At 42.9% G+C, this 14,757-nt stretch overlaps 1 protein-coding gene across 1 annotated transcript; it reads right to left on the reverse strand.

The window, feature by feature from the left end:
• Window positions 1-11,463: 11,463 nt before the first annotated feature.
• Window positions 11,464-14,332, reverse strand: LOC111171263 (melanoma antigen preferentially expressed in tumors-like). Its single transcript, XM_089900961.1, has 3 exons — window positions 14,026-14,332; window positions 13,035-13,604; window positions 11,464-12,022 (listed from the first exon to the last, which is right to left on the reverse strand). Exons 1-3 carry the CDS (start codon window positions 14,310-14,312, stop codon window positions 11,464-11,466), a joined length of 1,416 nt encoding a protein of 471 aa, XP_089757087.1. The 5' UTR covers window positions 14,313-14,332.
• Window positions 14,333-14,757: the final 425 nt, after the last annotated feature.

A 14,757-nucleotide genomic window follows, 5' to 3' on the forward strand; every position in this document is an offset into this window, starting at 1 on the left:
GAAATGATCACCACAAGAAGTTTAGTTATCATACATCACATCACATAAATATGTTTTTTTCTCATGATGAGAATTTTAAAGATCTACTCTCTTAGCAATTTTCATACACAACACACAATGTTTTTAACTTTTGTCACTGTGCTATGACAGACACATTCCATCCCCTTGACTTATTTATTTTGTGACTGGAAGTTTGCACCTTTTAACCACTTTATGTCTTTCCCCATAGGTCTTTCTTTACTTATTTCACTTAGCACAATGCCGTCATGGTCCATCCATGTTACCGAAAGTGGCAGGACTTCTTTCTTTTTTATGGATTTATGGCTGAATAATATTCATATATATATATAAATATATACATTCATATTTTCTCCATCATCCATTGATGGACCCTTAGATTGTTTACATGTCTTGCTACTGTAAACAATGCTTCAGTGAAACTGTGGCTGCAGATTTTTTTTGAGATACCGATTTCATTTCACTCATATATATACCCAGAAGTGGAATAGCTGGATTATACGGTAGTTGTATATTTAATTTTTTGAGGAACCTCCGTACTGTTTTCCACAGTGGCTGCATCAACTTACATTCCCAGCAACAGTTTCAAGGGCTCCCTTTTCTCCACGTCCTCATCAACACTTGTTATCTCTTGTCTTTATAACAGCCATACTAAATGTTCCGAGGTGATATCTCCTTGTGGAGTTTTTTCTCTTTTTTTAAATTTTTATTGGAGTAGAGTTGATTTACAATGTTGTGTTAGTTTCAGGTGTACAGCAAAGTGATTCAGTTATACATATACATATACATATGTCCATTCTTTTTCAGATTCTTTTCCCATATAGGTCATTACAGAGTATTGAGTAGAGTTCCCTGTGTTATACAGTAGGTTCTTATTAGTTATCTTTTTTATATATAGTAGTGTGTATATGTCAATCCCAAACTTCTAATTTATCCCTCCCTATCCCTTTCCTCCTTGGCAACCATAAGTTTGTTTTCTACATCTATAACTCTATTTCTGTTTTTAAAGTAAGTTCATTTGTACCATTTTTTTTAGATTCCACATATAAGTGATATCATATGATATTGGTCTTTCTCTGTCTGACTTACTTCACTCAGTATGACAATCTCTAGGTCTATCCATGTTGCTGCAAATGACATTATTTCATTCTTTTTTATGGCTGAGTAATATTCCACTGTATATATGTACCACATCTTCTTTATCCATTCCTTTATCAATGGACATTTAGGTTGCCTCCAGGTCCTGGCTATTGTAAATAGTGTTGCAATGAACACTGGGGTACATGTATCTTTTCAAATTATGGTTTTCTGCAGATATATGCCCAGGAGTGGGCTTGCTGGATCATATGGTAGCTCTATTTTGAGTTTTTAAGAAACTTTTATGCTGTTCTCCATAGTGGCTATGCCAATTTACATTCCCACCAACAGTGTAAGAGGGCTCCCTTTTTTCCACATCCCCTCCAGCATTTATCGTTTGTAGATTTTTTTGATGATGGCCATTCTGACTGGTGTGAGGTGATACCTCATTGTAGTTTTGATTTGCATTTCTCTAATAATTAGTGATGTTGAGCAGCTTTTCGTGTGCTTCTTGGCCATCTGTATGTCTTCTTTGGAGAAATGTCTATTTAGGTCTTCTGTGCATTTTTTGATTCAGTGATTTGTTTTTTTGATATTGAGCTGCATGAGCTCTTTGTATATTTTGGAGATTAATCCCTTATTGGTTTCTTCATTTGCAAATATTTTCTCCTATTCTGTGGGTTGTCTTTTCATTTTGTTTATGGTTTCCTTTGCCGTGCAAAAGCTTTTAAGTTTAATTAGGTCTCATTTCTTTATTTTTGCTCTTATTTTCATTACTTCATGAGGTGCATCAAAAAGATCTTGCTGTTATTTATGTCAGAGGGTGTTCTACCTGTTTTCCTCTAAGAGCTTTATAGTATCCAGCCTTACATTTAGTTCTTTAATCCATTCTGAATTTATTTTTGTGTATGGTATTAGGGAATGTTCTAATTTCATTCTTTTACATGGAGCTGTCCAGTTTTCCCAGCACCACTTACTGAAGAGACTGTCTTCTCTCCATTGTGTCGATATACTCTTGCCTCCTTTGTCATAGCTTAGGTGACCATTGGCACATGGGTTTATCTCAGGACTTTCTATCTTGTTCCATGGTTCTATATTTCTGATTTTGTGCCAGTACCATACTGTCTTGATTACTGTACCTTTGTGTATAGTCTGAAGTCAGGGAGCCTGTTTCCTCCAGCTCCGTTTTTCTTTCTCAGGGCTGCTTTGGTGATTCGGGGTCTTTTGAGTTTCTATACAAATTGTAAGATATTTTGTTCTAAATCTGTGAAAAATGTCATTGGTAATTTGATAGGGATTGCATTAAATCTGTAGGTTCCTTTGTGTAGTATAGTCGTTTTCACAATATGGATTCTTCCAATCCAAGAACATGGTATATCTCTCTATCTGCTTGATTTCTTTCATCAGTATCTTATAGTTTTCTGAGTACAGGTCTTTTGCCTCCTTAAGTAGATTTATTCCTAGGTATTTTATTATTTTTGTTGTGATGGTAAATGGGATTGTTTCCTTAATTTCTCTTTCTGATATTTTGTTGTTAGTGTATAGGAATGCAACAGATCTCTGTGCATTAATTTTGTATCCTGCAACCTTACCAAATTCATTGATTAGTTCTAGTAGTTTTCTGGTGGCATCTTTAGGATTCTCTATGTATAGTATCATGTCACCTGCAAACAGTGACAGTTTTACTTCTTCTTTTCCAATTTGTATTCCTTTTATTTCCTTTTCTTCTCTGATTGCCGTGGCTAACACTTCCAAAACTATGTTGAATAATAGTGGTGAGAGTGGACATCCTTGTCTTGTTCCTGATCTTAGAGGAAATGCTTTCAGTTTTTCAGCATTGAGAATGATGTTTGCTGTGGGTTTCTCGCATATGGCCTTTATTATGTTGAGGTAGTTTCCCTCTATGCCCATTTTCTGGAGAGTTTTTACCATAAATGGGTGTTGAATTTTATCAAAAGATTTTTCTGCATCTATTGAGATGATCGTATGGTTTTAATTCTTTAATTTGTTAATATGGTATATCACATTGATTGATTTGCATATACTGAAGAATCCTTGCATCCCTGGGATAAATCCCACTTGATCATGGTGTATGATGCTTTTAATGTGTTGTTGGATTCTGTTTGCTAGGATTCTATTTTGTTGAGGATTTCTGCGTTTATGTTCAACAGTGATGTTCATCTGTAATTTTCTTCTTTTCGTGCTATCACCGGTTTTGGTATCAGGATGATGGTGCATTGTAGAATGAACTTGGGAGTGTTTCTTCCTCTGCAGCTTTGTGGAATAGTTTCAGAAGGATAAGTGTTAACTCTTCTCTAAATGTTTGATAGAACTCGCCTGTGAAGCCATATGGTCCTGGAGTTTTGTTTGTTGGAAGCTTTTTATTATTATTATTTGTATGCTCTTATTTATTTATTTTTTGTATTGAACAAATATTTACTTTAAAAATGGTGCTAACCATTTTTTAACATCTTTATTGGACTATAATTGCTTTACAATGGTGTGTTAGTTTCTGCTTTATAACAAAGTGAATCAGTTATACATATACATATGTTCCCATAGCTCTTCCCTCTTGCGTCTCGCTCCCTCCCACCCTCCCTGTTGGAAGCTTTTTAATCACAGTTTCAATTTCATTACTCGTGATTGATCTGTTCATATTTTCTATTTATTCCTGGTTCAGTCTTGGAAGGTTGTACCTTTCTAAGAATTTGTCCATTTCTTCCAGATTGTCCATTTTGTTAGCATATAGTTGCTTGTAGTAGTCTCTTATGATCCTTTGTATTTCTGTGGTGTCAGTTGCAATTTCTCCTTTTCCATTTCTAATTTTATTGATTTGAGTCCTCTTCCTTTTTTTCTTGATGAGTCTGGCTAAAGGTTTATGAGTTTTGTTTATCTTCTCAAAGAACCAGCTTTGAATTTGATTGATCTTTGCTATTGTTTTCTTTGTTTCTATTTCATTTATTTCTGCTCTGATCTTTATGATTTCTTTCCTTCTACTAACTTTGGGTTTTGTTTGTTCTTCTTTCTCTAGTTGCTTTAGGTGTAAGGTTAGGTTGTTCATTTGAGATGTTTCTTGCTTCTTAAGGTAGGAGTGTATTGCTATAAACTTCCCTCTTAGAACTGCTTTTGCTGCATCCCATAGGTTTTAGGTTATGTTTTCATTGTCATTGCGGTATTTTTTTTATTTCTTCAGTGAGCTCTTAGTTATTTAGCAGCATGTTGTTTAGCCTCCATGTGTTTGTGTTTTTTACAGTTTTTTTTTCCTGTAATTGATTTCTAATCTCATAGTGTTGTGATCAGAAAAGATGCTTGATATGAGTTCAATTTTCTTAAATTTACCGAGGCTTGATTTGTGACCCAAGATGTGATCTATCCTGGAGAATGTTCCGTGTGCACTTGAGAAGAAAGTGTATTCTGCTGTTTTCTGATGGAATGTTCTATAAATATCAATTAAATCTATCTGGTCTAATGTGTCATTTAAGCCTTGCGTTTCCTTATTTATTTTCTGTCTGGATGATCTGTCCATTGGTGTAAGTGGGGTGTTAAAATCCACCAGTGTTATTGTGTTACTGTGAGTTTCCCTTTTTATGGCTGTTAGCATTTGCCTTATGTAATGAGGTGCTCCTCTGTTGGATGCATAAGTATTTACAATTGTTATATCTTCTTCTTGGATGGATCCCTTGATCATTGTGTTGTTTCCTTCTTGTCTTGTCTCTTGTAACAGTCTTTATTTTTAAGTCTATTTTGTCTGATATGAGTATTGCTACTCCAGCTTTCTTTTGATTTCCATTTGCACCGAGTATCTTTACCATCACCTCACTTTCAGTCTGTATGTATCCCTAGGTCTGAAGTGGGTCTCTCGTAGACAGCATATATATAGGTCCTGTTTTTGTATCCATTCAGCCAGTCTGTGTCTTCTGGTTGGAGCATTTAATCCATTTACATTTAAGGTAATTATTGATATGTATGTTCCTATTACCTTTTCTTAACTGTTTTGAGTTTGTTTTTGTAGGTCTTTTTTTTCTTCTCTTGTGTTTCCTGCCTAGAAACTTTCCTTTAGCATTTGTTGTAAAGGTGGTTTTGTGGTGCTGAATTCTCTTATCTTTTGCTTGTCTGTAAAGCTTTTGATTTCTCCATGGAATCTGAATGAGATCCTTGCTGGGTAGAGTAATCTTGGTTGTAGGTTTTTCCCTTTCATTTCTTTAAATATATCTTACCACTCCCTTCTTGCCTACAGAGTTTCTGTTGAAAAATCAGCTGATAACCTTACGGGGATTCCCTTTGTTATTTGTTGCTTTTCCCTTGCTTCCTTTTTTTTTTGCAGTACACGGGCCTATCACTGTTGTGGCCTCTCCCGTTGCGGAGCACAGGCTCCGGACGCGCAGGCTCAGCGGCCATGGCTCACGGGCCCAGCCGCTCCATGGCATGTGGGATCTTCCCGGACCAGGGCACAGACCCGTGTCCCCTGCATCGTCAGGTAGACTCTCAACCACTGCACCACCAGGGAAGCCCCATCCCTTGATTCTTTTAATATTTTTCTCTGTATTTAATTTTTGTCAGTTTGAATAACATGTGTCTCAACCTGTTTCTCCTTGTGTTTATTCTGTATGGGACTCTCTGTACTTTCTGGATTGACTATTTCCTTTCCCATGTTAGGGAAGTTTTTGACTCTAATCTTTTTAAATATTTTCTCAGACGCTTTCTCTTTCTCCTCTTCTTCTGTGACACCTATTATTTGAACGTTGGTGTGTTTAATGCTGTTCCAGAGGTCTCTGACTCCCCATTTCTTTTCATTCTTTTTTTTTTTTGAATTCTGCTCCCTGGCAGTTATTTTCACCATTCTATCTTCCAGCTCACTTATCCGTTCTTCTGCCTCAGTTATTCTGCTATTGATCCCTTCTAGTGTATTTTTATTTTCAGTTATTGTGTTGTTTATCACTGTCTGTTCTTTAGTTCTTCTAGGTCCTTGTTAAACATTTCTTTTCGAACTGTGCCTCCATTCTTTCATCAAGATTTTGGTTCATCTTTACTATTATTATTCTGAATTCTTTTTCAGGTAGATTGCTTATCTCCTCTTCATTTAGTTCTTCTTGTGGGTTTTTATTTTGTTCCTTCATTTGCAACATGTTTCTCTGTTTCTCATGTTTTGTCTAGCTTTCTGTGTTCATGGTTTCCTTTCTGCAGGCTGCAGGACTGTAGATCCTCTTGCTTCTGGTGTCTGCCCCCTGGTGGGTGAGGCTGGTCCGTGGGCTTATGCAGACTTCTCAGTGAGGGAGGACTGGTGCTTGCCCTCTGGTGGGTGGAACTGGGTCTTGTCCCTCCGGTGGGCAGGCTGTGTCAAGGAGTGTGTTTTGAGGTAGTTGTGAGGACAGTACGACTTTATGCAGCCTGTTTGCTGATGGGTGGGGCTGTGTCCCTGTCTTGCTGGTTGTTTGGCCTGAGGGGTTCCAGCTCTGGAGCCTGTAGGCTATTGGGTGGGACCAAGTCTTGGTGCCAAAACGGGGACCTCTGGGAGAGTTCACACTGATCAATATTCCCTGGGGCCTCTGGGGCCTGTGTCCTTGCCCCCACAGTGAGTTACAGCCACCCCCCACCAACCTAGGAGACCCTCCAGGACACCTAGTTAGGTCTACCCTGGTTCCTATGGAAGTATTGCTTTGTGCTGGGTCACGGTGCCTGTGAGTTCTTGTGTGCACCCTACAGGAGTGGAGACTCAGCTTCTCCCAGCCCTGTGGAGCTATTGCACTCAGGCCCCACTGGCCTTTAAAGCCAAATGCTCTGGGGGTTCTTCCTTTCAATTCCTGACCCCCAGACTGTCTTGGAGGGCATTTTTGTAGGTGGGAATGTCCCTGTGTAGCCAGCGTGGTTTTAATATTTTGGGGGGTGAGGGCTGTTTTTAATATGTATATCTGCCTCCTCTTTCCTCAGTGTATGCTGGCTATTATCCCATTGATAGGAGGTGTGACTGATGTTGTGGTGACCTGAGCCTGCACTGGATATTGAAAGGGGCCTCCTTTTTACTCTGTGGTTGTCACTACCCTGTCAGGGGCAGGGCTTGCTCCATAGTTGTTGGAGTAGAGGCCCCCAAATCTGTTTCTGAGCTATGTTTCTCATCTGTGATGTGAGGTAGGTGGGATTGGAGCACTCCCACTGGGAGAGAAGCCACGGAGTTTTCCTCCTCTGGAGGTGTTCACCTGTGAGGGTACTCTGTTGTCACTTTTCACCCATTGTGCTGGCCAACACATTACACTGCTTTTGGAACAGCTCTCAGCCCCACCTAACTGTGGGTATGCCGGCAATTGGTCCTGATGTCTGTCACGTGTTGTTTTCACCAGGCTACCAGTGCAGATCCACCAAAGTCAGGTCCCAGGACTGCAGTAATCATGCACCTGGACCTGCTGTGGGAGCTATGATGGCAGCTCAGATTCTGGCCTGAACCAATCCCCATGTGTACATGTCCACAAAGACCACAGCTGCTAAAGCTAGACCAGTCTCAGCTGCAGGAGCACTCGTTTGTTCAGATGTTCTGCACACGCTGAGTTTACAAAGCCGGCCGTGGGTGTGTAAATCCGTGGTTCCTACAGTTGCACAGACAGATTTCAGCTCTTCTTCCTTAGTTGCACAGTCCCTGGAGCTCAGCTGTGGTTTCAACCCCACCTCTGCTTGTCAGCCTCTCACCAGCATCTGCTCCAGATGCTGCCCCAGAGCACATGTGCCCACCCAGGTGTACATTGCAGGCGGCAGCAGGTGGGGAGTGTGAGCCTGCTCAGGTGGGAGCTGCTCCTTGTGCCCATGAAGGCAGGGGTCAGCATGTGGGGAAGAGGGCTCCCATGGAGGGCCCGCCCCTTGTGTGCAACTCAGTAGTGGCACCCTGCTTTTATGGTGGTCCAGGCTTCTTCCACGAACATTCCTGGCTGCGGAGCTCCTTACTCCTGTGCCTTCAGGCTGTCTCTTTGCAACCAACAGCAGTCCCCTCACTGTGTTTGCTCTCCAAACCCCACGTTCCAGAACCCAGCCTCCATCCACAATAGCAGACACACATCTCAGGCTGGGGTGTGCAGGGCTGTGGCATGGACTTTCAGTGTAGGTCTTACTCTGTCCTGCCTGCCACAGACCGGTTGCTGCGCTGTCCTCTAAGCCCCCAAATCTTCCCTTCTGTCCCAGCTGATCTCCCCGTCAGTGAGGGGGCTTCCCTGGGTGTAGGAACCTCTCGTCTCCTTTAGGTTCCCCCCCAAAGGTGCAGGTCCCATCCCATTTTCTCTTTTCTTTTTTTTCCCTTTTTTCATCTTACCTGGTTGCCTGGGTATTTTTCTTGTCCTTGTAGGTGTCCAAGGTCCTCTGCTAGTGTTCAGCAGTGCTCTGTGAGAACCGTTCCATTCGTAGATGTAGTCTTGATGTACTTGTGGGGAGAGGCGAACTCCACATCCTCCTATTCTGCCATCTTGACTCCACATCAAGAGGTTTTAAAGGTCCTTGAATTTGATTAATGTCTAAACTACTATTATTTGTCTTGCTTCACTGTTTCCCCGTTGTCTCTTATTTTCTGATTAAGTTTTTCTTTGGAATTCAGGGAAGGCCTAGGAAGCTAAGTGTTTTCTACAAACGAGAGGCAGGAGGAGAACATGGGGAGATCTGCCCTGGGACGGCCTCACAGTGTCCTGCTTAGTTACACTTCCATGTTCAATTCACACGTACAAATGTATTGACCACAAGGTCTGTTGCTTCCATATCCAATTAATTTATGTAATTGGTAGACAGCTAATGTTGATTTCCCCCAAATTTGCACTGCAGTGCAAAATAACATTTGGGTACAAACTGATGTTAATGATGTCCATGCACCCCCAGTAAGAAGCATTTACTGCCACACCAGGCTTTTTTTTCAGTTGTGGGATCACAGGGTGATAGAGACACAGTCCCTGCCCTTTATGAGACAATCTCTAACAGGTAAAATTGTCAAAGGAGAAAAATAATTGCAATGCACACCTTTTTTATTTATTTATGTATTTATTTATTTAATTTATTTATTTTTCTGTGGTACACGGGCCTCTCACTGTTGTGGCCTCTCCCGTTGCGGAGCACAGGCTCCGGACGCGCAGGCTCAGCGGCCATGGCTCATGGGCCTAGCCACTCCATGGCATGTGGGATCTTCCCGGACCGGGGCACGAACCCGTGTCCGCTGCATTGGCAGGCAGACTCTCAACCACTGCGCCACAAGGGAAGCCCAATGCACACCTTTTTTATATGATCCAGCAATCTCACTCCTTGGTATCTACCCAAATGTGTTGAAAACTTACATCCATATCAAATGTGCACACAGATGCTTATAGCAGCAAACCAAGGAAGCAACCAAGATGTCCTTCAGTAGATGAATGAATAAATAAACTCTGATATATTCAGACGATGGAATATTATCAAAACATGAAAAGACATGGAGGAAACTTACATGCTTATTACTAACTGAGAAGCCAATCCGAAAAGGCTACATACCAGATGATTCCATTTATATAATATTTTAGAAAAAGCAAAGCTCTGGGGAAAGCAAAAAGATCAGTGGTTGCCAGGGTTGCAGGAATGGAAAGATAAATAGCAGAGTAAAGAGGATTTTTAGGGCAGTAAAACTACTCTATAGGACACAACTAAATATTTGCCAAAACTCATAGAATATACAACTCCAAGAGTGAACCTCAGTGTAAACTATGAAATTTGGGTGATAATGATGCCTCAGTGTATGTTCGAGAATTGTAACAAATGTATTCCTGTGGTGGAGACACCAATAGAGTGGCTATGCACGTATAGGGGCAGCAGTTAGATGGGAACTCTCGGTACTTCCTGCTCAGCTTTACTATGAATCTAAAACTGCTCTGAAAAATAAAGTCTACTTTAAAAACTATAACTGTAATCCTTCCAGCTCTAAAATTTGATTATTCTAAATATTTTTAAGGGAGAAAAATAATCCGTGTTCATTGATTTTTAAAATCGGTTTTAAAATCCTATTTGTTTTGAGGCTCCAAACCAAATAAAACATTTTTTTAAATCCACATCTATTCTTTAAAAGTACTAAATATTTTTTATAATTTTAAAATGACACGTATCTTTAATAGATAGATCACAGCACAATGATTTAGTCAGCTGACATTTACATAGCAGCAGGGTTTTGGTTTGTTTTTTGTGTTTTTAAAAAAATTAATTAATTAATTTATTATTATTTTTTTAGATGTTGGGGGTAGGAGTTTATTAATTTATTTATTTATTTTTGCTGTGTTGCGTCTTCGTTTCCGTGCGAGGGCTTTCTCTAGTTGTGGCAAGCGGGGGCCACTCTTCATCGTGGTGCGCGGGCCTCTCACTATCGCGGTCTCTCTCGTTGCGGAGCACAGGTTCCAGACGCGCAGGCTCAGTAGTTGTGGCTCACGGACCTAGTTGCTCCGTGGCATGTGGGATCCTCCCAGACCAGGGCTCGAACCCGTGTCCCCTGCATTAGCAGGCAGATTCTCAACCACTGCGCCATCAGGGAAGCCCTAATTTATTTTTTTAATACTGAACTGTAGAGTCCTGCTTACCAAACTAATTTTTATCCTCTGGTCTGATCTACCAACAGGTGGCCTAGGAGACCTGAGGCTCAGAATGTCTATCACCAGAGATGACTCCGATCTCTCTTATGCCCTCCCCACGCCCTTCCTGCCCTGGCTGAGACATATGGACCCACAAGGAGAACCATGAGGGCTGCTCATATCCAGGGTCATGGTCTGGATGAGCAGTGAGGGCCCTGCCAAGAACTCTCATTCCAGTGGCTCATTGACCACTGAGTATGTTCGCCTTTGTGTGTATTAACCTACTGAGCAGCCACAGAAATAAGGATGGAAGAAAGAGATGCCCCAGACAGAATAAAGAACTTGCTTGAATGGTAACATTTCAGATCACAGACAACTCAGTGCCTTTTTTTTTTTTTTCCATCAGTACCCAGGATTTTGCTGAGTTATAAACTGAGAAAGCTGAATAATACGTCATGGAGGGCAGCAGTCAGTTTACACTGAGGGTCTCTTTATTTCTGACCATTTCTTTACAAAATCCACCCAGGGAGAGCTCCAACATACGTGTCTCAAGCCCGAATCCACCTAAAGAAACTTAGATTCATATTTCTGACTCTATAGGACACATGTCCCCTAAAGGCCTATTACCTGTCAGAGTTAACTTTTCCCTCTGCATTCCTGCACCCTCGCTTAATCACTTTTTCTTTTCACATTTACATTGAGCAGATATCTGAAACCCTGGGTCTGTTTTCCCTTTACGATTCAACTATGTCCTAGATTTCAATTTCCAAGTGCTCAGAAGAAAGCTTTTGACAGATGCACCCAAGTAGTTAGGGGTATTTCAGCGGTATATGATGGGCTGGGGATGAGAGAATGTGTTATCTCCACAGTGCAGACAGGGGCTGGAACTAATCCAAATGATCCTGGGACGTCCTAAGACTCTCAGAATCTCAAACAGTTCAGCCCGACACTGTGCAAGTCTCCCAGGTTGGAGGATTCGCTGAGAGCTGTAACTCTCCTGAGGGACAGGATACAGCTCTTGACTTAAACTGGGCAGCCCGGAGGTGTGTCGCAGCAGCTTCTCCATGACGGCCATGGAGATGAGGTTTCCCCGCAGGCTAAAGAACATGAGCTGGGAGCAGTGGCTCAGGGGCTGCAGGATGGTCTCGAGGTGAGAGTCCATGATCCCACATTGCTCTAAATACAGTTCCTGGAGGGTGGCTGCAACTTTCTCCAACAGAACCGGGAGGAGCTCAGGACTAGAGTAGGTCAGGGTGATGCCACTCAGATCCAGGCCCTTTAGCTGACTGATGTTCGGACACTGGGACAGATGGCTCAAGTCTGAATCCGAAAGGAGGCAGTGAGTTATTGCAAGGTTGTCCAAGGGGGTTGTCAGACACCTGGGGAGAAACAGAGCAATTAGGTCTTGGAAACCGAGGTGGAAGTTGACCTCAAGTAGGGAGACAACTGATTTGCCCAGCCCCAAGTTTAATCTGATCATCTGATAACGATCAATACCCAGAATGCCCAGTCTCATTTTATCCTGAGTTCTTTCACCTTCTTTGTGTGACTGGATCAAGTCCACAGAACTTGAAAGCTCTCTTTCCTCATCTGCTAAAAGTGTACAACATACTCCACTTTCTTTTGAGGATGAATGAAGATAATGGAATGCACTAGAACATGCTCAGCGGAGAGCCTGACACCATGTGTCAATCAAGAGTGGGCATCACTGAATTTTAATAGTAAGTGACATCCCTAAAATTCTTCCTACTCAGGCTTCCTTCAGCCCATGCTTGGGCCACAGGCACCCATAACTCAGGCCAGGTGAGGCTTCTGGGTAACATGCATAGTGGACCAACATGGGCAAGATCTCACAACATCAGCTGGGGTTGCCGGTCTACAGGGTCTTAGTTACATCCCTGAATCACCTGCAAACCATCTTCCAGTTTTTATTATCCCTTTGGCTCCTGCTCTATTACCAGCATCTCCAGAATCACGCATTTCCCATATATTAAGTACCTTATCTGGAGCAAAAAACAACCTTTTACAGACAGGGACTCTGAGACAGGCTCAATGTGGTCACAACACTGGTGAGCACAGAGCTTCCATTTAGAAATGTTCAGGCCTGATGGAGTTTTCATTCTTTAAGGCCCCCTATTTTCCTAAGTCATCTAAACAAAGATATCTCTTCCTAAAGAAGAAATCACATACTCACACCCACTAGATCCTAACCCCTAGTCCATAGCTTCCTAGCATGGTGTCCCTTTCCAGAGCCCCTATCCCAGTTTGGGTCCCTACCTTGATTTGTATGGTTATGTGATACCACACTTCAGGATAGAGCAGCAAAGCAGACAGTGTGTTTCACATTCTAGTGCTGTGTTCATCATTACCTGGTCAGTGGTGCACACTCACCTGAGCATCTCATCCAGACAGCCTTCAAGGAAGGAGGGAGATTCCATGCAGAGATCCCGGAGGTGGTGCAGCCTGAGGAACTGAGAGGTAATTTGGACAACGTGCTGCTGTTCCTGCTCCTCAAGTGCAGAGACGTGGATGTGGGAGAGAAGGAATCTCTGCACTTTATTCATCTGGCCCAGGAGAGGAGCAAACGTGGCCAGGGTGGACAGATGCCAGGTGCAGTTCACTTGCACCTCCTGGATACAGTCCAGTTGCACCCTACTCAGGACCTTCATAATATTTTCCATGGGCATTGAAAGTATCTTCAATTTCTTACAGCACAGGTGTACGGAAGCTTTCCTCTCCTCCACCCACCTGATGAGGTAGGTGAGGAATCTATCCATGGTCCTTTCTTTGAGGTGAAGTTCTATGAACACCACCACGGGAGCCAAGGACTGCTCTGCCCTTGACCTGTCCTCAGCCACTGGTGCCATCAGAGTGCTTGAGTACCCATGGGCCCCATCTCCACACCACTTTCTCCAGAAGTCTTGTCCAGTATGCCTTAAATCCAGCACCCGCAGTTTGCACCTCCTGTGGGGAAACAGCAGATTGGCAGAGAGGGTTTAAGAGCCACACATAATGAAACCACAGTCTCAGCATTTAGGCAGCATTCATTTCCCACCTGAGCTTTTACTTCTCATCCCTGACATCACCTGCTGCCTTGCCCTCTTCTTCCCTCTCCGCCTCACCTTCCTCCATCTTGTTTCCCCTTCCATCCTTCCTGGTTCTCCACTTCTAGTACCTTAAGCATCACTAGAAAGATGTGGGGACGTGTTCCTTCAGGTGCCCTTTCATCTTAGGCACTCCTACATTTCTGGAAGTCAGCGATGGCCAAGGCCTCTGAGCCTCTTCACCTGGCATCAGAAGCCTCTGGGCCATCCGCTCTTGTGACACCAGCTGCCTCTCAAGGATGTCTAGGACTCTACCAGGATGCTTGGATCAGACTCACCTGGGGTGACCCTGCTGGGCAACTAGGACATCAACACCATCCAACACTGCTCGTAAGGTCCCCCGGTGAGGCGTCTGCATCAGACCCCCCAGAGGCAGGCGGACAAAGGGCCAGGCTTGCACCATGGCCTTCAGGGCCTCACTGTGTCTCCCATAGAAGGCCAAAATGAACAGTGGTGGGAAGAGCTCGGTGGGCAGATACTCCAAAATGGAGATGACCGAGGTCTCATCCCTCAGCAGGCTCATTCCCGCCAGGCCGAGGAGTCTGAGTGGGTTCCAGACACTCATGCTGACTCTGCTCCAAAAGGAATCCTGTGAATATTTGCAGGGAATAAGTCATCCTTCTCAAGCCAAACATGAGCACCCCTTAATCTGTCTTCTCACCCTGCAGAGGAACAAACTCATAGCCAAATCACTGCTCCCACAGTAGTGGAAGAGCCTCTGTTTAGCAGAATTCTACTCTAGTCTCTGTGGGCACAAATCCATAATGCTGCCTCTACAGGAACCAGAGCAAGCCTCCTTCCAAGGAGGTAGAAAACCAACGACTTGCCCATTCATTTCCATTCACCACTTTGCTCAATTGTATTGCACTGGGAAGTGGGTATCATGAGCCTGAAGGCTGACCCCAATCTTTTTGGTGAAAACTTTTATAAAATCGCTTAGGTCCCTAAAACTATGGGAATAAGAGCATTATGTGGCCCAACACAGCCTCCATCCACAATTCCCACTGTTA

The sequence above is a fragment of the Delphinapterus leucas genome, chromosome 1 (genome assembly GCF_059928025.1).
Source record: "Delphinapterus leucas isolate spDelLeu-1000000601 "Yukka" chromosome 1, BTC_Dleu_Yukka2, whole genome shotgun sequence".
NCBI lineage: Eukaryota > Metazoa > Chordata > Mammalia > Artiodactyla > Monodontidae > Delphinapterus > Delphinapterus leucas.

Bases quoted from the DNA above. Each gene is read 5' to 3' on its own strand.
- LOC111171263 (XM_089900961.1), bottom strand. From the start codon at position 14,312: ATGAGTGTCTGGAACCCACTCAGACTCCTCGGCCTGGCGGGAATGAGC. The intron at 13,605-14,025 runs GTGAGTCTGATC...TCCCCACAGGAG, and splicing joins GCCCAGCAGGGTCACCCCAG to GTGCAAACTGCGGGTGCTGG. The intron at 12,023-13,034 runs GTGAGTGTGCAC...GTTTCTCCCCAG, and splicing joins TGTCTGGATGAGATGCTCAG to GTGTCTGACAACCCCCTTGG.